General features: G+C 39.0%; 1 protein-coding gene and 1 non-coding gene across 6 annotated transcripts in view; both read right to left on the reverse strand.

Annotated features, from left to right (window-relative positions):
- The window catches only part of CLCN5 (chloride voltage-gated channel 5), a 141,434-nt gene that overhangs the window by 45,494 nt on the left and 73,068 nt on the right, over positions 1-22,872 (reverse strand). For all 5 annotated transcript variants that reach the window (XR_009050268.1, XR_009050266.1, XR_009050267.1 and 2 more), the window contains exon 3: positions 2,072-2,218. Coding sequence is in view for 1 of the 5 variants with exons in the window: in XM_057718054.1 (XP_057574037.1) it covers positions 2,072-2,218 (147 nt within the window). In the remaining 4 variants the exon portion in view is untranslated. The remainder of the gene's footprint in view (positions 1-2,071; positions 2,219-22,872) is intronic.
- TRNAG-UCC (transfer RNA glycine (anticodon UCC)) lies at positions 9,444-9,516 on the reverse strand. The gene has a single exon. It is a non-coding gene; the product is annotated as a tRNA-Gly (tRNA).

Raw genomic sequence — 22,872 nt, forward strand, 5'->3', positions numbered from 1 at the left:
GAATTCTGACAGTAGTTTCTTGTCCCCTGACTTCACTTTGAGAATGGCAATCCCAATCACTTAAAGAACCAGGCAATAGTTTTAAGTCAGTATATAAATTTAATCTTAAAGTGATGCAGTCCTTTCTAATTACAACAAGAAATTCAGAAGTCATAAAAGAAAATGGTTATATACCTAGCTATACAAAAATTTTAAAATATTTGTAGATTAAAAAACCAAAGTTAATGGGACTTGCCTGGTGGCACAGTGGTTAAGAATCTGCCTCCCAGTGCAGGGGACACGGGTTCAAGCCTTGGTCCAGGAAGATCTCACATGCCATGGAGCAACTAAGCCCATGCACCACAACTACTGAGCCTGCGCTCTAGAGCCCAAGAGCCACAACTACTGAGCCCATGTGCCACAACTACTGAAGCTCGTGCACCTAGAGCCCATGCTCTGCAACAAGAGAAGCCACCACAATGAGAAGCCTGTGCACCACAATGAAGAGTAGCCCCCGCTCATCGCAACTGGAGAAAGCCCGTGCACAGCAATGAAGACCCAACACAGCCAAAAATTAAATAAATAAATAAATAAATAAATAAATTTAAAAAAAAGAACAGTTAAAAAAAAAGTTAACAAAGGCAAACCAGAAATAGAAAAAATATACATTCAACCTATGTTAGACAAAAGATTAATAATAATAATAATAAAGCGCTCTTATTAAAAGATAAGAAAAGATAATCAGCCCATTAGAAAAACAGGAGCATCATATAAACAGGAAACTTCCAGAAAAAGAATTTTTTTTTTTTGGCCACACCACGCAGCTTGTGAGATTTTAGTTCCCTGACCAGGGATTGAACCCAGGCCCTTGACAATGAGAGTGTGAAGTCCTAACCACTGCACCACTAGAGAATTCCCCAGAAAAAAGAAATTTAAATGGTTTAATAAACATGAAAATATGCTCAAGCTCATTAATTTTAAAAGGTGAAAATTAAAACAATAATAGGGATGTATGTATATATCATATTGTAAAGATGAAAAGAGAATTGTAATATTCAGCACCAGCAAGGCTGTGGAGAAATAAGCACTCTTACACACTCATGCTACAGAAACGCTCTCACACACTTAAAAGATACACATACACATACACACACACACACACACACACACACGGTTGTCCACTGTGGCATTGTTTGTAATAGCAAAAGATTGGAAGCAATTGAAATGTGAACCAATAGAAGAAGCTTGGTTAAGTAAACTATGGTAGAGCTATACCATGAAATTGTATGCAGCCAATGCAAAGAATGATGTTACTGCATAACCAAATAATAAAGGGGAATTTTCATTTTATAAATATATTCCAGATAATAAAAAATCAATTATAAAAAAGGGAAATGATCTGAACAGACACTTCATCAAAGAGGATATAAGTTTGGCAAATAAGCACATGAAATGATGTTCGCCATCATAAGCCATTAGGGAAATGAAATTAAAACCATGACGAGATAACACTGCTTAGCTGTTAAAATGGTTAAAATAAAAATTACTGAAAATACTAAGAGCCGTGGAGGACGCAGAACAAGTGGAACTACTACGTGTGGCTAGCTCAGATGCAAAATGGTACAGCCACTCTGGAAAATGGTTTGGCAGTTTCTTATAAAGTTCATCATACATGTATCACACAATCCAGAGATCCCACTCCAGGGTATACTACTCAGGAAGAGAAAGGAATGAACAACTTAGATGAATCTCCAAGGCATGAAGCTGAGTGAATGAAGTCAGTCTCAAAAGTTGACATACTATGTGACTTCATGTATATGACAGTCTCAAAAAGGAAAAATTATGGGACAGAGAACGAATCAGTGGTTATTACCAGGGGTTGGGAGTAGGGGAGGTCTGACTGTAAAGGGTAATAAGAAGGAATTCTTTGGGGGTGTTGAACTGTTCTGTATCCTGTTGGTGGTGGTAATTACGAGCATCTATGCATGTGTTAAAATTCACAGAACTGTGTGCCAGGAGATAAATGAGTGTTATTGTACGTACATTGGAAATAATTTTTAAAAAGATAAACTGTCATCAGCAGTAATGATACCTTCTATTTCTCCATCTAAGGGAGGAACATCATCTCTCATGGAGAAATCCATAGCTGTCCCTGGTATGTCCATCAAGTCCTCATCACTGGAGCTGCTCTGAAAGCTATTGAAACTCCCCTGCTGAAAGCCTCGGTTATCCATGGCTCCTGTACAGAAAGAAAAACAGGAGGTTTATTACAATGACTCCAAGCCTCTTACCACTTCTTCTTCTTTTTTATTGTGATAAATACATATAACATAAAATTTATCATTTAAACCATTTTAAACTGATAATGCATTTAGCACATTTACAATCATGTACAATCATCATCACCATCCATTTTCAGACATTTTTCATCGTCTCAAACAGAAACTCACTACCCAGTCAACATAACTCCCCATCTCCCTCCCACCCCAGCCCCTTATAACCTCTGTTCTCTTTCTGTGTCTGTGATTGGCTGATTCTGGATATTTCATATAAGTGTAATCGTATAATATGTGGCCTTTTGTGGCTGGCTTCTTTCACTTCTCATAATTTTTCAAGGCTCACCCATGCTGCAGCATGTATCAGTACTACATTCCTTTTTAGAACTGAATAATACCCATTGTATGCATATACCACATTTTATTTATCCATTTATCAGTTGCTGGACATTTGGGTAGTTTTCACCTCTTGAGTTACTATTTATTTGTATGTCTTCTTTCATACTCTTACTTTGACAATATAAACATACAAATTACTTAACATAGTCAGTTACCCTCCAGATACAATGCACCGCTACCCTTACTATGTAGTTGATATCAGTTTTTTGAGAACCATGCAAATGAGCAAATCAAATGAGGACATGCATACAAAACTCACGAGAGTTCACAAGTAATCACTTGAAATTACAACTAGACACCAGTATTGAGAAATGTGCTAGCCATCTGGAAGTGGAAAAACATTATTTTATGCCTCTGACTCTCCCAGAGCTCCTAACGCAATATAGATGCACAGAAATACTGGCAGAAAAGAGGCATATTGTGCTGCTCAATGTTGTTTTCTGCTCAAGAATTTAATATTAAAGATAAAACCCCACGGGCTTCCCTGGTTGCACAGTGGTTAGGAATCCGCCTGCTAATGCAGGGGACACGGGTTCGAGCCCTGGTCTGGGAAGATCCCACATGCCACGGAGCAACTAAGCCCATGTGCCACAACTGCTGAGCCTGTACTCTGGAACCCACGAGCCACAACTGCTGAGCCCAAGTGCCGCAACTGCTGGAGCCCGCGCACCTAGAGCCATCCGTGCTCCACAACAAGAGAAGCCACTGCAATGAGAGGCCTACACACCACAACAAAGAGTGGCCCCTGCTCGCTGCAACTAGAGAAAGCCCGTGCACAGCAAGGAAGACCCAATGCAGCCAAAAAATAAAAAATAAAATAAATAAAATTAATTAATTAATTTTTAAAAAAAGATGAAACACTTTCTATATCCCAAGTGGGAATCTTCAGATTATAAAATTTTACTCAAAAACATCCTAGTATATTGATTAAAAAAAAAAAAAACCACCACCACTACAGTCAAGTTTACTTTACCTAGCCCTGCCCTCCTCTCCATTTTTTTTTATGAACTCTTGATCAAATTTCATAGTTAGCAAACTTCTATTGGATTAGGCAAATAGTACTCTTTTAAGAAACTTCTTACTCTGGGTTATCAGAGTTATGTGCAAGAATGTGATAAAGACCAAATAAGTTAAATTAAACTTTAGGCGGACTTCCTTGGTGGTCCACTGGTTAAGACTCTGTGTTCCCAATGCAGGGGGCCGGGATTCGATCCCTGGTCGGGGAACTAAGATCCCACATACTGCAACTAAGGCCTCATGCCACAACTACTGAGCCTGTGCACCGCAACTAGAGAAGCCCACGAGCTGCAACTAGAAAGCCCATACACTGCAACTAGAGAAGCCTGCACACTAGAACAAAGACCCAGCACAGCCAAAATCAATTATTTTTTTAAAAATTATTAATTAATTGATTAAACTTTAGGCCTAAAAAACTGGAATCACAGCAGTTAAACTAAATATTTTAAACCCTGAGCATAAAGGAGAAAGAACCAACATTTACCAGGACTTTAATTAATTTTTAGGCCCTAGGCCATGTGCTTAAAGTGAACTCTTTGACTTAATTTTTCCAGCATTCCTATGCTGCGGCATTAGCACTCCTAGTGTGGGTGAGGAAACTAAAGCTCAGAGAGGCTAAGTAGCTTGCCCAGCTAGTTTTTTTTTTAAAAAAGGGTAAGCTCCAAATCATGTGTTCAATTCACAACATCTCTCTTATGATAAAGTGGTCAGCCTGATCAGCATGAGTGACATTCATAAACCACCTATTATGTATGAAACATTGTGAGACAGTGGGACAGATACAAAAATGATGCTGGGTAGGCCAGATGAGATGAACTTTGGGAGGCAAAGACTTGGGAGTTATCAACATCAAGGTGATGACTGAAACCAAGAGAACAGATATTCCAAGAGAAATCTGCTGTTCACCTATAGATAAGGATGAATATAAATAAAAGAAACACATTCTCAACAACCTTCTTTAGCATATACCAATAGTTTGAACTCTGTGCAGACGTAATTCTGGTTCTCCAGGAACATTACCATGCTTCCACAGTGACATATGGTCAGGTGGAGAAGGTAGGGTCATTTACCCAGAGGTACTAATAATTTAGAAAATGATCTATCATAAAACCATTCCCTCAGCTACAAAATCTCTAACCTTCCTATGTGGATCAAATGTTTCCTAGGATACTAAGAATCCATGGTTTGCGGCTTCAGCCAGCTCCTCGCTGCCAGCCAATCCTTCATCCGCACTAGATTCTTCCCCCTGCTCTATCCTGCTTCCTTCACGCCCCTTCTCCGAGCACACCTGTAAAAATGCACTTACACGAATTCCCTGCCTCCACTGCCGCTTCTAAGTCTGACCTGACTACCACAGGACCCTTACCAGTTTTTTCCTATTACTAACGACATATAGGAAATTCTGAATCTCTCAGTCTTCCCCATCCTGTCATCCATGAAGAAGTGTCTTTAGTCTTTAAGAAAAACAAAATAGTCTCTCTACTTTGCTCTGGATCTGACTGAGATAAAAGATCCTTACAGGCCTTACTCTGAGTTACTTTATCTTATTCCTTGAGGAAACCTACTATCTCTAGCTCTCATCTCTATCTCAAGCTCCAGTCATGAATTCCCAAGAATTCCATTTGATACTTCTGTTGCTGCTTCAAACTCAACAGGATGAAAATGAAAAACACACAGAAATAACATTAACTTAAACACGGATAATAAAATCCAAACAAGGCATGCTCCTTGCCCTCATCCCTCACATCAACTTTCCCTTTTCTCTTTTTTTTTTTTTTTTTTGGCGCACAGGCTTAGCTGCTCCACGGCATGTGGGATCTTCCAGGAGCAGGGATTGAACTCATGTCCTCTGCATTGGCAGGTGGATTCCCAACCACTGTGCCACCTAGGAAGCCCTCAACTTTCCCTTTTAAATGTAGGTGGCATCACAGTCAATATCTGCACCTAATATTTGTCTAGCTCTGGGACTTACTATGTTCAACAAACCTATAAAAGCATTCAACCTTAAGAGTAGGATTTCCAGGTTTCTAGAAATCTTAACAGAAAATGAGCACCATTTTAGCTGATGAGAAGAACTCAAGAGATTTTCTTTCTGTTTAAATTCATCCAATGCCCATGAATTCCAGTGACCAGCACTGAAAGTAGGCAAGAAAATGTGCAAAACGATGCAGGATCCTTTCCCTCTTTCTTCACTGGTTACATGTTTCATTCAGGAAATGATTTAAAATACACAGTTGCTGCAACTCTACATTAGCCACACAAATCACGGGAAGAAAAAGTATGGAGAGTCTAAATATAATTTATATTTGGCTTTGGAACATGTCCTGTAGTCATATTTTCAGAGGGTGTACCTATTTTTCTGGGAATTCATTAAAACAAAATAATGACGCTACAAGATGAAGACTCAACAAAGGAGAAGCTGGAAAACTTTTCCGTTTCCCCACAGGGACCTTACAAACTCCTTCCTGTAACCCACTGACACAGAACAATCCAGCTAAATTGAGCTGCCTCATTTCAAACATTTCGTGGAGCAGCTATCTGGTCCAGTGTTTGGGTTATAAAGTGCTTCCTTAATAAGTACATAGAAATAAAGGGTCAACCAAAGAAAACTAGAAGCAGCAAGCAGATCAAGCAAAACAGATGCAACAAATTGGAGTTCAACAAAGAAAATAAACATAATCAGTGAAACTCAAAGTGGTATTTTGCCCGTGGATAACCCATTCTGGTAGTCTTTGGTTTTATTCTGCAGAGATAAAAAAGCTCCAGAGAAAAAGTTAAAGCAGCAGAATATGAGAAAATAATTCAAAGTTCCTCCAAGTTGAGATTTGATCCTGCATTCAGTTGAACTCCAAGCCTATTGCTCTTTCCATCACACTTTGGGGCTTCACTATGACATGTGAGTCCAGAGAATGGCACATCTGGAATAAATCAAACCTCTGGATGGTCACAAGCCTGAGGTAGCCAGAATTTAGGGTAGAGCAGTAACAAAGCAACACGATTTGACTTATCATCCCAACTAGTGGATCACTACAGGACTGGTCGTACAATGGAGGGCTATGGGGGAGGGCAAACAGGGAAAAATGTAGTTTGGTTGATATCTGCATTACGTACCTGACACTTACAGTGCCTTCTGTCACCTTCTTGCTTAAAATCATCAGCTGGTTCCCCACTGCCTTTTGGGTCAAGTTTACATTTCTTTGCATGGCATTCAGAGCCCCATCAAACCCAGATCCCATCTACCCAGACAGACATCTCCTGCCATAGATTTGTTATACTCCACATAGGCCATGTACTTTTACACCTCCATGCCTTTGCTCAGGCCAGATATTCTATCTGAAATCCCATCCAGCCCCCATCCTCTTTTTAGCCTGGTGAAATCCCCTTCAATCCATCTAGGGCCAGCTCAAACAGGCTTTCCTTCAACACCCTCTTTGTTCAGACATCTATGCTGATTGCATAATCTCTTCCACTTGAGTCTTGTGACTGCACCATGTCCTTCTCATTTCTGTTGTCTCAACAACTCCAGTGTTGTTCCAGAGAAGGTATTCAATAAATGCTTATTAAGGAGGATTCTAGTTGGGGAGGAAGGGTTAACAGCCAATCAACATATTTATATAGCCAACACTTAATAAATCTATGCCTTGTACTATGAGGGCAGAGGATTAAGGATACAAAAAGTGTCTGTTGCCCTGTCATTGCTCTCAAGGAATTTATGATCTAGTTGGGGAGGAAACTTTCACATAATGCAATTACACAACAGCTAAGTGTTAAACTGTTCGAATAAAAGTGAAATTGGCATTTAGAAAATGGAAGGGAGATTGCAGAGAAGGCTTCATGGAAGAAAGAAGGTATTCCAGGACCAGGAAACAAAATGGCCAAAGATGAAGATGAGGCTGGCATTTGTGCCTGACTAGACGACAGGGTAGCTGTATGTGAGCAAATGGATGGGAAGCCAATGGAGTCACTGCAGTTTTTGAGGAGCAACATGATAATTTTAGGAGGTAAGTGTGGCAGCAGTGGACTGGAAGAGAGAGGATGAAAGGGCTAGGAAGGCAGTTTGCTACTTCCAGTTTCTTTTTTTTTTTTTTTTTCTTTTTCTTTCTTTTTTTTTTGGCTGCGTTGGGTCTTCATTGCTGCGTGCAGGCTTTCTCTAGATGCAGCGAGTGTGGGCTACTCTTTGTTGCAGTGCTTGGACTTCTCATTGCAGTGGCTTCTCTTGCTGCGGAGCAGGGGCTCTAGGCACACGGGCTTCAGTAGTTACGGTGCACAGGCTCAGTAGCTGTGGCTTTTGGGCTCCAGAGTGCAGGCTCAACAGTTGTGGCACACGGGCTCAGTTGCTTCGCGGCATGTGGGATGTTTCCGGAGCAGGAATCGAACCCGTGTCCCCTGCACTGGCAAGTGGATTCTTAACCATTGCACCACCAGGGAAGGCCACTACTTCCAGTTTCAATGTAGGTGATTGGGGATGGAGGAGGAAGTGGAGAAAAGGGGAGGAGGAGTGCATATTCCCAACAGTTGCACTGAAAGATCCAGGTGAGGATGGGGTGGGATGGTACTTAATTTGTGGTATGGCATACTAGCACCTTGTTTAACTAGTGACAGCAACAGGTGTTTATACAAATAAATTGATACCTCCATCTCAACCAGCCCATTTGGCAAAAACAAATGTATAAACCAATGGGTAGGCTGATACACATGACCCTTCAAATAAAAATATAAAGTATATCTCATATTCCAATGCTAATAAGCACAAAGAAGCAATAAATTTTTCTATTTCTTATTTTGGCTCAAGAACGATAACTGTTGACCTGCACATGGCATTCTGTGTAAGTAATATATTCCAGACACCACAAATGTGGAAAAGGGAGGATGCAAGAGGTAGAAAGGGTTAAGAGAGGCATTATACCATTTACCAAAATATGAGTATTGTCTTTTCACTTAAAAGAAAGAACATTAAGTCAATCCTAGGTATAATACTGAAGGTGATAAGAACTGGCACATACGTAAAATCACCCTTTTTCTACCCACTATACTTTGAGCTGCTTGAGGACAGGGTGACTTAAATCTGTGTTCCTAAGTGCCTGACACAAAGAGAGAGCTCAGTAAATAATCTAGTTTATACTCCAATACCAGTTTTAGTTGCTTTATTTTGAGAGGAAGAAATGAAATGCAAATCTTGGATAGTAGTCTCTGAGGTGCCTTATTTCAGAGGTTTGGGCCAATCCTTAGCCCAGTTCCTTCTCTACCTGTCAAGATTTCAAGTAAAAAGTCCCAGGAGGAAACAATAGTGCTTCTTCTCACAGTGTGGTCTTCATCTTGGAATCATCCTCACAGACAAGTAGGAGATATGAGAAAAGATAAGACTCAGGGCAGGCAGTATGAGGACAGCAATTCTCAAACTTTTTGGTCTCAAAATCCCTTTAGTCACCAAAATTATTGAAGGACCTAAAGAGCTTTTATTTATATGGGTTCTATCTATAGATATTTACTGAATTAAAAATCAACACACAGAAATGTTTAAAATAAATATTAATGTATTTAAATATAACAATACTCAACCCATATGTTAACATTAACTTTTGAAAAAAAAATCTATATTTTCCAAAACAAAATTAGTGAGAGGCATTTTGCAAATCTTTTCTTTTTTAATTTTTTTTTATTCTTGCATTTCTTTCTTTCTTTCTTTCTTCCTTCCTTTTCCTTCCTTCCTTCCTTCCTTCCTTCCTTTTTTCTTTCCTTCTTTGCCACACCACACAGTTTGCAAGATTTTAGTTCCCTGACCAGGGTTTGAACCTAGGCCCCCTGCAGTGGAAGTGCAGAGTCCTAACCACTGGACCACCAGGGAATTCGCACAAATCTTTTTAATGTCTGCCTTAAAAGGACACATATTCCATTAGCCATCAGAGCAATGACATCAGCACCTGCCATACAGCCTCTAGAAAGCTCCACTGCATATTCATGAGAAAATAAGAATGAAAAAGGCAAAGAAGGTCTTAATACGAAAATAGTTTTGACTTTGCAGACCCCACAAAAAGGCCCCAGGAAGCCCAGACCGCTCTTTGAGAACTGTTAAAGGAGAGAAAGAACACAGAAAGGAGAAACCTTACTTGGGCAACACTCATGATTGGTAAGAAGGAAGAAGGGGACAAACCAATCAGATGAGACCGTGTTGACAGATGAAGGAAGTGGAAGTGAAGCAAACCACAAACTAATATTTCCTATAAATATTTTTCTAAAGGAGAAATAGCCTTGATATATAAAGAGATTGTTCAAATCATTAAAATTGAATCCTGGGGCGTCCCTGGTGGCGCAGTGGTTAAGAATCTGCCGGCCAATGCAGGAGACACGGGTTCTAGTCCACGTCCAGGAAGATTCCACATGCTGCGGAGCAACTAAGCCCGAGCGCCACGACTACTGAGCCCACACGCTGCAACTACTGAAGCCCATACGCCTAGAGCCTGTGCTCCACAAGAGAAACCACCACAATAAGAAGCCTATGCACTGAAATGAAGAGCAGCCCCCGCTCTCTGCAACTACAGAAAGCCCACGTGCAGCAATGAAGACCCAATGCAGCCAATAAATAAAAATAAATACATAAATAAATAAATAAAAATTTTAAAAGATCGAATCAATGAATGAAAGGGCAAAAGATATTGGTAACTAGATAATTTATTAATGAAAAGGGGAAAAGGGACTTTAAAAATTCAGAGAAATTAAAATTGAAACAACAATATGCGATCTTCCCTTAGCATTTATCTGGTTTTATCTCAGAGATTTCTTTTTTTTTTTGGCCTTGCTACACAGCTTGCTGGATCTTAGTTCCCCAACCAGGGATCAAACCCAGGCCCCTGCAATAAGTCCTAATCACTAGACTGCCAGGGAATTCCCTCAGAGATTCTTCAGATATGATAACATCCTGACAGAAAGGCTTCCAAGAGAGTGACAAATAAGATGGCTAGAGAAGCACCAGGCCTGACAAAGACACCACTCAAATTTTATAGATCACTTTCACTTTAGAATATATCAGTAAAACACTGAAATAAACTTTAAGAAATTGAAATATAGCATTACATTGAAAGATGTGCCTACTATAAATAAGGAGAGTTTATTCTAAGAACACAAGACTGATATCACAAGGGAAATTGTCACTATCACTTATCAGATTAACAGATAAATTTTTTTTAATTTATTTATTTTATTTATTTATTGGCTGTGCTGAGTCTTTGTTGCTGCACACTGGCTTTCTCTAGTTGCTGCGAGTGGGGGCTACTCTTCATTGTGGTGTGTAGGCTCCTCATTGTAGTGGCTTCTGTTGTTGTGGAGCACGGGCCCTAGGCGCGTGGGCTTCAATGGTTGTGGCACATGGGCTCAATAGTTGTGGCACACGGGCTTAGTTGCTCTGTGGCATGTGGAATCTTCCCAGGGCAGGGCTCGAACCCGTGTCCCCTGCCTTGGCAGGTGGATTCTTTACCACTGCGCCACCTAGGAAGTCCAACAGATAAAATTTTAAAGGCCATAATTATCTCAACAGATGTCAAGAACAGATTTTTTAAATTTATATTTATTCCAGATTAAAATAGTTTAAAAAATATTCCCGGTGGAAAATTTGTTTCTTGACATGACACAGAACAGTCAAATTAAAACCAAGAAGCAAAATCTCATTCTCCCTTAATACAGGAAGACAATGATGCCTCTTGTTGCCTATTATATTTAACATGATAAAAGAAAACTTTAAGAGGAAAATAGTGAAGAACGTATACGAGAAAGGAATATATTCTGATCTTTGAATTGCATGAACACGTATCTATACAACTCTAAGAATATTAACTAAAAATAACTAATGGTAATAAATGAATTCAGAAATTATAAGGCGTACAGACAAAAAACATTGCATTCCCATGTACTACCATAGAACTAGAAAATACGATAATTTATTTATGATAGAGACATAAACTTGAAACGATATTACTTTAAAATTTATAAAATCCAAGAGGAGGAAAAAAGAATGACATAAATCAACAAAGATGTATCATGCTCTTGGATAGAAGTCTAAATACAGTAAGAACAAAACAGACACTAATTTGAATTGTATTACAACTATGTATTAATCTAGAGTCCCAATGGCATCCTTTAGATAACTTGAAAGATTGATAGTGAACTTCACCTAGAAGAATAAGCAGGCAAGGATACTAGTGTATATATTTTCTTAAATGTAAGTATGGCAAGCACAATCTGTCAGATTTTAATCTTCTACAAAGAAACAATCATCAAAACTTTATGGTATTGGATTAAGAATAGAGACTCTATCAACAGGAACACACTAGTATAAGAACTTAATAGCTGATAAACCAGAAGCAACACAAATATAAGGAAAGAATCAATCACTTTTTAGTAAACAGTTCAGGGACTGCTAGATATCAAAATGAAAAACAATATACAATTACAACATATACTACACTGCAATAAATCCCAAATGGGTTTTTAGGATTGGTTTTAAAAAGAACACAGAATAGTATATTCATCCCAGGTGTGGTAAACAGACAAAGTTATTTCTGACCATGAAAAAATATAAAATGGATTAATTCATATGTACGAAAATAAATAACTTTTTGCATCAGGAAATGTATGCAGTAAAATGAAGTGAAAGAAACAGAAAGGGAACAAATCTGTGTCATCATTGGTAAAAGTAATTAAAAAAGGTGGATGCACATATTTAAGTAAAAATCAAAGGAGGATTTCTGATTTCTGGTCAAGCATGTAAGGAGCTTGGAAGTCCTCACTGTCATCCTCACAATGAAAAAATTTGAACAAACTGAAAATCAACAACTCTCCTTAGATTCATCAGAGAACTCAGATTACAGGGCAAACTACTGTCCCCAAACTTAGGGAGACAGACAGGTGGATACTGAGAATCATAACTTACACTAGTGGAACCCTCTTTGAGAACCAGTGCCAGGGTAGGAGAACCTAAATTGTAATTGAAGAACAGCTGGAGGCTTAGTGTGGACAAATTTGAGAGTTAAGAACTCGAAAAGGCCCGGTCTTAGGGGCACCATACACTTCTATGACTTTTACCTCCAGGAGCCCTAATATGTTCTCACAGGGAAGATCAGAATAAAATCCCCTTATGCTTCCAGTAGGGGCAGGAAAAAGAACAGGGCATTCTGTTCTTTTTAACAAGGCTGGCCCTCAAGAGAAACTATTTTACCAGTGCCTAACCAACTTAGGGGAAAAGAAAACGGAATTCTAGCTCCCTCCAGCCCTCCTGTCCCACATAAAGGAGAAAAAAAAAAAAAAGAAAAGAAAACTGAGAAGCACTTGTGAAGTTCACAACCAAGGGGGCACAGGCTTACTATAAAAGACTGAAACCTAATCATAGGACTACAGAACACGTCCCTTCCCTCACGCCTTACTAACACATCAACAGGGCTCATGAATAACAGGAGAACACAACTGTAAGAACTGCAAAACCCAAACACATAGGAGAGAGAAAAACAAAGACATTAGAGAAAATGTTTAGCCTCTGACACATACAGATACAGCAAACAGTAAACATATCCTAATCCCTATCCAGATAAACATAATATCTCACACTAAAGGCCTATTTACCTTAGTTGCTTTTACCCAGTATATCATGTCCAGATTTCAAAAAAATAAAGTTATAAGGCATGCTAAAAGACCAGGGGAAAAAAAAAAAAAACATAGCGTGGAGAGACAGAGCAAGCATCAGGACCAGAGTCAGATAAGGAAGGAATGCTGGAATTTCCAGAAGAGCAATTTAAAATAACTATGATTAATATGCTAAGGGCGTTAATGGAAAAGGTGGACGACATGCAAGAACAGATGGGTAATGTAAACAGAAGGATGGAAAGTATAAGAAAAAATCAAAAGGAAATACTAGAAATGAAAAACGCTATAAGAAAAAAAAAGACTAAGAATGTCTTTGATAGGTGCATCAATAGATGAAACACAGCAGAGGAAAAGGATCAGCAAGCTTGAAGAAATGTCAGTAGAAACTTCTAAAACTGAAATGCCAAGAGAAAAAAAGAATGAAAAAATTAAGACTATCAAGAACTGTGGGACAATTACAAAAGGGCTAACATATGCATAATGGGAATAACAAAAGAAGAAGAAAAGCTACAAAAGAAATATTTCAAGCAATAATGACTGAGACTTTCCTAAAATTAACAACAGGCACCAAACCACAGGTCCAGAAAGCTCAGAGAACATGGAGGATAAATATATATATATATACACACACACACACACACATACTACAACTAGACATACCCAAACTGCATAAAATCAAAGACAAAGTCTTGGAAGTAGCCAGAGGAAAAAACACCTTACCTACAGAAGAGCAAAGATAAGAATTACATCAGACTTCTCTTCAGAAACTATGCAATCAAGAAGAGAGAAGAGTGAAAAATATGAAGTATTGAAAAGAACCACCAATCAAGAATACTGAATCCAGATAAATTATCTTTCAAAACTGAATGAGAAATAAAGACTTTTTTCAGAAAAGCAAAAATTGAGTGAATTTGTTGGCAGTAGAACTGCCTTGCAGGAAATGTTAAAAGAAATTCTTTAGAAAAAAGAAAAATGATAGAGGTCAGAAACGCATATCTACTAAAAGGAAGCAAGAGCGCTAGAGAAAGAATAAATTAAGGTAAAATAAAATATTTTTTAATTCTTAATTGATCTAACAGACAACAGTTTGTGCAAAATAATAACAGCAACAATATTCAGTGATGATAGCTTATGGATAAGTGAAATGAAAGACAGGAATGTTATATGGGACAGGAGGGAGGAAGTGGGAATATTCTGAAAATAAGGCACTTGCATTACTACGAAGTAGAATTGTGTTATTTGAAAGAAGACTTGGATTAATTGTAAATGTATATTGCAAACATAAGGGCAACCACTAAAAAAAGTTTGAAGAAAAAGGAAAGAAAAGAAGTATAATTAATATGCTGAAAGGAGAAAAAATGGACTTATACATAATGCTCAATTAAAACTAGAAGGCAAAGAAAGAGTGGAAGATAAAATAAGAAAACAATAAGGGCAATGAATAGGAAACAGTAACAAATATGGCAGATAATGTGGACTCAACATATCACTTTAAACATCAACAGTCTAAATTTACCACTTAAAAGACAGAGACTGTCACAGTAGATAAAAATACCATACCCAACTACGTTGTCTATAAGAAAACATGCTAACACTAATTAAAAGGAAGCTAGAGTAACTATACTAATCTCAGAAAAAGCTAACTTCAGAGCAAGGCAAATTATTGGGGATAAAGAGGTACATTACAAAATGATAAAGGGATCAGTTCTCTAAGAAGCTATAATAATCCTTAATGCGTATGTGCCTAACAACAGAGCATAAAAATACATGAGGCAAAAACTGATAGAACGGCAAAGAGAAATAGATGAACCCACCATTATAGTTGGAGACTTCAATGCCCCTGTACTAGAAATGGACATATCAAGAATCAGAAAATCAGTAAAGACATAGTTGAACTAAACAGCATCAACTGGATCAAACTGGCAAATACAGAATCCTTCATCTAACAGCAGCAGCAGAATACACATTCTTCTTAAGCTCACATGGATCATTCACAAAGACAGATGACATTCTGGGCCCTGAAATACACCTTAACAATTAAAAAAAAACCCCAGAAATCATGCAAAGTTTGCTCTCAGATCATAATGGAATTAAACTAGAAATCAACATCAGAAAGGTAGTTGGAAAACCCCAAAATACTTAGAGGTTAAACGACACACTTCAAAATAACACATGGGTCAAAGAATAAGTCACAAGAGAAGTTAATAAACATTTTGAAGTAAATGAAAATTTAAAATCAAAATTTGTGAGAAGCAGCAAAACCAGTGCTTAGAGAGAAATTTATAGCATTGAATGCATATATTAGAAAAGAAGAAAGATCTAAAATCAATCCTCTAAGCTTCCACCTTATGCAACTAGAAAAAGAAGGGCAAATTAAACCCAAAGTAAGCACAAGAAAATAAATAATAAAAATTAGAGCAGAAATCAACAAAACTGAAGACAAGAAACCAATAAAATAAATTAACAAAACCAAGAGTTGTCTCTTTTAACAGATCAATAAAATTAATAAGCCTCTAGCCAGGTTAACTAAGAAAAAGAGAGAGAAGATACAAATTAATAGTGTCAAAAATGAAACAGGAACCATCATTACAAAAGATAATAAAGGAATATTATTAGAAAAATCTGTGCTCACAAATATGGTAACCTAGATGAAATGGACCAATACCTTGAAAAATACAATCTCACACACAATAATAAAAAACTCACACAAAGAGAAATAGATCAGTGAATATGCTTATATCTATTAAATAAGTCGAATCACTAATAACCTTCCAAAACAGAAAGCACCAAACCCAGATGGGATCACTAGTGAATCCTACCAAACATTTTTAAAAAGACATTATATCAATTCCCCACAATCCCTTTCAAAAATAGAAGCATAGAGAATACTTCCTAACTCGTTGTATGAGACGAGCATTATCTTAATACCAAAATAAGACAAAGACATTACAAGAATGGAAAACTACAGACCAATATCTCTCATGAGCATAGTTGCAAAAATCCTCAACAAAATATTAGCAGATCAAATCCAACAATGTATAAAAAAAGAGTTATATGCCATGACCAAGTATGATTTATTTTAGGCATGCAAGGCAGGTCCAATATTTTAAAAAATCAATTAGTATAATGCATCACATCAACAGGGCTAAAGAAGAAAAATCATATGAACATATCAATCAATGCAAAAAAAAAAAAAGCTTTTGACAGAAATCCAACATCCACTCATGATAAAACCTCTCAGCAAAGCAGGAATGAAGGGGAACTTCCTCAACTAGAGCTAACATTTCACTTAATGGTAAGAAACTAGATGCTTTCCTGCTAAGACCAGGAATAAGACAAGGATCTCTGTGCTCACAACTCCTATTCAGCATTGTACTAGAAGTCCCAAATAATGCAATAACAACTAAAGGAAACAAAAGGTATACAGTTTGGGAAGGAAGCAATAAAACTGTCTCTGTCATTTGTTCACAGATGACATGACTGTCTACATAGAAAAAACTCCTGGAACTAATGAGCAGCTCTAGCAAGCTTGTAGGATACAAGGTTAACATACAAAAGTCAACTACTTTCTTGCATATCAGCAATGAACAACTGGAATTTCAAATTAAAAGCACAATGCCATTAGAGCTGTAAAATGCACTGTTTTGGGGAGGACTAAATGACCAGAGATCACTGCTCCTTCTAGCCTGGGGAATCTCCAACATTAGCTGGAGGAACCTATCTTTCTTGCCTGTACCACGAACTGCCACTCTGGGGTAGTTGAAAGAGCTTATAATAAACCTTTTTGATTGGAGATTGTGGCTATAGAAACACTCATCAGAGAACCATAACAACATTAGTGATTCCCAAAAAGTCATCAGGCTTGGAGGGCAGGATGCCTCTCCACAATGCATGTCATCTAGGAATAGATCATGTCATGAGTCTCTTTCTACACCACTCTCATAGAGAACTTGGCAGTGTTTTCCTAAACAGATGCCCCAATATCAAAATCTCAACTGATGAAGTGAGATGTAAATCCCTAGCACAGTAGGAAAATACACATAAAGGACTGGAGAGAAGGAAAGAGTTCAGGACTGGTTGTCAGGAAACCCAGTCCTGACTGTGTCCCTTCCTCCTCTGCCTCTCTCAATTTCAGTTTTCACATTTATAAAATGTGAGGATCAAGCTATTCCCTCACCCCACCCACCAAGGATTATAAACTCTTTGAGGGCAGTGCTAAGTCTTAGCTCTAGAATCACACATCTACGTTTGGCCAAAATAAAACTGTAAAATAAAAAAAAAATTAATCTCTTTATTGGAATATAATTGCTTTACACAGTTGTGCCACTTTTTGCTGTACAACAAAATGAATCAGCTGTATTTATACATATAGCCCCATATCCCCTCTCTCCCGCAACTCCTTCCAACCTCCCTATCCCACCCCTCTAAGTCATCACCCATCATCGAGGTGATCTCCCTGTGTTATGCAGCAGCTTCCCACTAGCTATCTGTTTTACAGTTGGTAGTATATATATGACAATGCTATTCTCTCACTTCGTCCCAGCTTCCTCTTCACCTCCCACCCCCGTGTCCTTAAGTCCGTTCTCTGCATCTTTATTCTTGCCCTGTCACTGGGTTCATCAGTACCATTTTTTCAGATTCCATATATATGAGTTAGCATACGGTATTTGTTTTACTCCTTCTGGTTTACTTCACTCTGTATGACAGACTCTAGGTCCACCCACCTCACTACAAATAACTCAATTTCATTTCTTTTTATGGATGAGTAATATTCCGTAAAATAAAAAAATTAAACACAGTGCCATTTACATTAGCACCAAATAATGAAATAATTAGGTATAAATCTAATAAAATGGGTACAAGATCTATGTGATAAAGAAATCAAAGATCTAAATAAATGGAGACATATTCCATGCACACAGATAGGAAGATTCAGTATTGTCAAGACATCAGTTCTTCCCAACTTGACCTATAGATTCAATGCAATCCCAATCAAAATCCCAGAAAGTTATTTTGTGGATATCAACAAACTGATTCTAAAGTTTATACGGAAGGGCAAAAGTCAGAATATCTGACACAATATTGAAGGAGGAGAACAAAGTCGGAGCACTGACATTACCCAACTTCAAGCCTTATTAAGAAGCTACAGTGGGGCTTCCTAGGTGGTGCAGTGGTTAAGAATCTGCCTGCCAATGCCGGGTTCAATCCCTGCTCCAGGAAAATCCCACATGCCGTGCATGGAGCAACTAAGCCCGTGCACCACAACTATTGTGCTTTAGAGCCCATGAGCCAAAACTATTGAGCCCATGTGCTGCAACTACTGAAGCCCGCGCACCTAGAGCCTGTGCTCTGCAACAAGAGAAGCCACAGCAATGAAGAGCTGGCACACCACAATGAAGAGCAGCCCCCACTCACTGCAACTAAAAGAAAGCCCGTGCACAGCAACAAAGACCCAACACAATGAATAAAATTAATTAATGAATTAATTTTAAAAAAAAGCTACAGTAATTAAGACAGTGTGGTATTGGTGGAAGAAAAGACAAACTGATCAATAAAACAGCCTAAAGAGCCCAGAAATAAACCCACACAAACACAGTCAACTGATCTTTGACAAAGAACAAAAGGCAATTCAATGAAGAAAGGACAGTCTTTTCAACAGACACATATAGGAGAAAATATTTGCAAAAGACATACCTGATAAGGGACTGGTACCCAAAATATACAAAGAACTCTTTAAAAAATTTGTTTTGGTTGTGTTGCACAGCTTGTGGGATCTTAGTTCCCCAACCAGGGATTGAACCCAGGCCCTCGGCAGTGAAAGAGTGGAGTCCTAACCACTGGACCGCCAAGGATTTCCCAAGAACTCTTAAAATTCAGTAAGAAAACAAACAACACAATTATAAAATGGGCAAAATATCTGAACCTAACCAAAGAAAATATACAGATGGTAAATAAGCATAAGGAAAGATGTTCAACATCAGGTTAAAATGGCTAAAATCCAAAACACTGACACCAAATGCTGAGGAGGATGTGGAGCAACAGGAACTCTCATTCATTGTTGGTGGGAATGCAAAATAGAACACTCACTTTGGAAGACTGACAATTTCTTACAAAACTAAACATACTCTTACTATATGATTCAGCAATCACGCTCCTTGGTATTTACCCAAATGGTTTGAAAACTTACATCCACACAAAAACCTGAACACAGATCCTTGTAGCAGCTTTACTCATAATTGCCAAAACTGGGAAAAACCAAGATGTTCTTCAGTAGGTACATCCAGACAATAGAATGTTATTCAGTGATAAAAATAAATGAGCTATCAAGCCATGAAAAGATATGGAGGCGTTCTAAAAGAAGCCATCCTGAAAAGGCTACATACTGTATGATTCCAACTATACGACATTCTGGAAAAGGCAAAACTGTGGAGACAGTAAAACGATCAGTGTTTGCCAGGGGTGTGGGAGAAGGGAGTAAAGAACAGGCAGAACACAGGATTTTTAGGGTAGTGAAGATACTCTATGATATTCTAATAGTGGACACATGTCATTATACATTCATCTACCCCATGGACTATAAAACACAAAAAGGGAGCCCTAATGTAAACTATGGACTCTAGTTAATAATAATGTATCAATATTGGCCCATCAATTGTAACAAGTGCATTATATTAACTGCAAGATGTTAGTAATAGAAGAAACTGGGGTGGGAGGAGTACATGATAACTCTATACTTTCTGCTCAATTTTTCTGTAAACCTAAAATCGCTCAAAAAAAAAGTCTATTAAATTTAAAACAATCAAAGGAGACTAAAAGGGCAGTTTACACATAAGGAAATTTTGACTCTTAAAAATCATCCTGTGGGGGAAAAAAAAAATCATCCTGTGGAACACAGAAATCTCTATTAAAGCCATTTAAACCAGTGGTTCTCCAAGTTCACCGTGCATCAGAATCGCCTGGAGGGCTTATTAAAACACAGACTGCTGGGCCCCCTACCCGACTCCACCCCCGATTTTCTGATTCCCTAAGTCTAAGGTGGGACGTGACCATTTGATTTTCTAACAAGGTCCCAGGGAACGCTGATGCTGCTGGCCCTGTGTATCAAGAAAGATATAAAGTCTGAGAAAAATAAGAAGCTGAGCAGTCACCGAAATGGGGTTTTAGAGTACACAAAAAGTTACAGGGCACATATTAAACAAGTTGAGTCTTTTCTGTAGAGTATATTAGGCAAAGTTGGGAGAGAACGACAAGTCCCATCTGTTTAAGAACTTGAGAAATAAGACTGAAATCTAGTGTGTCTTTTTCTATCACACTCTTTCTCTCTCTCTCTCCAACTGTAATACTGTATTGCTATGCTGACCTGAAATCATAAATCTGTGATGGGCAATGGGCAAAGGCACTAAGAAAGGTAGGAATGAATAGATCAGCCTAGCTGAAATGGAGAGTGCACTGGAGAATACTGCTAAGGCCACCTAAAAATGCTAGACTAAATCTGCATTCTCCATCCCCTCCCTCTTTTCTCTTGAAGATTGATCCTAGATAGCGTAACTCATTGGACTGTCCCCTCATTTCCAGGAGACAAAATATGCTGCTAATAAGCAACTCTGGACTCTGGCACAATACCTTCTGCCTCTCTCTACACCCAAACATATATGTAGTCAAAAGGTGGATGGAGAACAAGAACATAAGAAGAGTTTCTAAGAAACTCCTATATGTGCCCACAAAGCCAAACATCCAATGCTGTCTATTACATTTACCATAGTTTTTCTAGCAACCAGCATAGTGGTTGGCACACAGTAAATGTTCCCTAAATAACTCCTGCAAGAGTGACCAAATCTGAGGGAAGTGATGTAATGCTGAACAGTCCTCCTACATGATCACAATGCACACTTTTCTTAGACCTGGGCATATAGATGATGGGTTCAGAAAGCCCGGCATCTACAAGCAATGAATATGAGGGAGAGAGCCAATTGGAAGACTCAGATACGGGAACAGGGTGTGTGCAAACACGTGCAAGCACCTCCGCCTGTCTGCAATGACAAGGCCCGTCCTGACACACTAGATGTGTACATAACAGATAATGATGAAATCTTCTCTTCCATATGCTTCCAGTGGTCCACTAAAAAGAAGATTCACCTTTCTGTGCACAGAAAGGATGAAACACAAGGCTTATTTCCTTGCACGCTGAGCATGCAGACACAATGATAATAAAGATGTTTATTCTCACACAAATCCCCTATACAGTAAAGCCACTGCATCTCCAACACCCAGAAGCCACTCAATACATATTTTATCAAATAAATAAGTGAATGGGAGAAAAGGGTAATCTAAGAGCACTCAGCACTTGTCCATGTCAGGTAAGGCTCGCCTTCTTAGAATCCTTGTACCAGAGCACTGCATTGAGAATACTTGGGCCTGGGTACCAAGGACAGGAAAGATGGAGTAAATCCGAACACGCACCTGCACGCCCTAGGTGAGACAGACAGAGAGAGATGGAAATACACAGATAGTACAGTAATATAAAGATCTAGGCAGTTCTCACCTCCATACTGTATGGTATGCATATAAGATGAGCAATAAGAAGGGGCCTCTGTCCTTATCCCCCATCCAATTCAAGAAGAGGCTGTGGTAGGCACCTTAAGGAAGCTCACGGTTCTACCTGCAGGTCCTGGGAGACACGGGACAGCTTATGAGTGCAAACTCCTACACATTTTATAGGCAGGAAGCTTCTCCAAAACTGCGTGCATCTCTCCATCCTCAGAGAAGGGGTGAGGGTGCCCTCCGTGAGTTGGGGGAACAGCAAGACTCACCCTTTGGCATTCCCAAAGTTCGCGCCCATCTGCACTGTGGATCTGCGTGAAGTTCATTCTCCTAAAGATGCCCACCAGAGGGCACGTCCAGTGATTCTGCCTTCTGGTTCCTTACTGTAGCCCTAACACTCAACATCGTGCCTGACACATGGCAGAAACTCCGTACATATTCAGGGAGGCAAGAAGGGAGACAGAACAGCACTCAGTCATGCCCTATGTAGGCGAAGCTCCATCTCTTTGAAGCCCTGACTGGAGACAACACTTGAGACAGCACTCACTTCTAGGCTGAAGGGGAGGGAAGGAGGGAGGGAGGAGGTGGGAAGGCTCTGGTCCCTGACCACCACCCCTTGTGGAGAAGGCAAGAAGGGAGTAAAGAGAAAGCTCACTCTCTAGCACTCTGCACACCTGAGCACACTGACATTATTGAATAAGGACATTTCTTCTATAACACAGGCAAGCCCACTAGACAGAGCCCCAAATCCCTAACTATTCTGTTTTCCTACGCTTTCCCAATATCCACCAGTCACTCAAAAACTCTTACTGGGAAAGAAGAGGGAAGGGGAGGAAGGAGGGGAGGAGAGAGGGGAGGAGAGAGGGGAGGAAGGCTGGAAGGAGGCAGGGAAGGGTGACTTATAGGCTCTGTCCTTCTTGGTGCAGTTCAGCCCACCCTCTCTGAATCCTTGCCCAGGTGCATTGCATCAAGACAGCACTAGCACCCAGACAGCAAGGATTAGAGAGGGGGAGCAGGGCAGAAGGCTCAA

Source organism: Hippopotamus amphibius, chromosome X, assembly GCF_030028045.1.
Source record: "Hippopotamus amphibius kiboko isolate mHipAmp2 chromosome X, mHipAmp2.hap2, whole genome shotgun sequence".
NCBI classification, from domain to species: Eukaryota; Metazoa; Chordata; class Mammalia; order Artiodactyla; family Hippopotamidae; genus Hippopotamus; species Hippopotamus amphibius.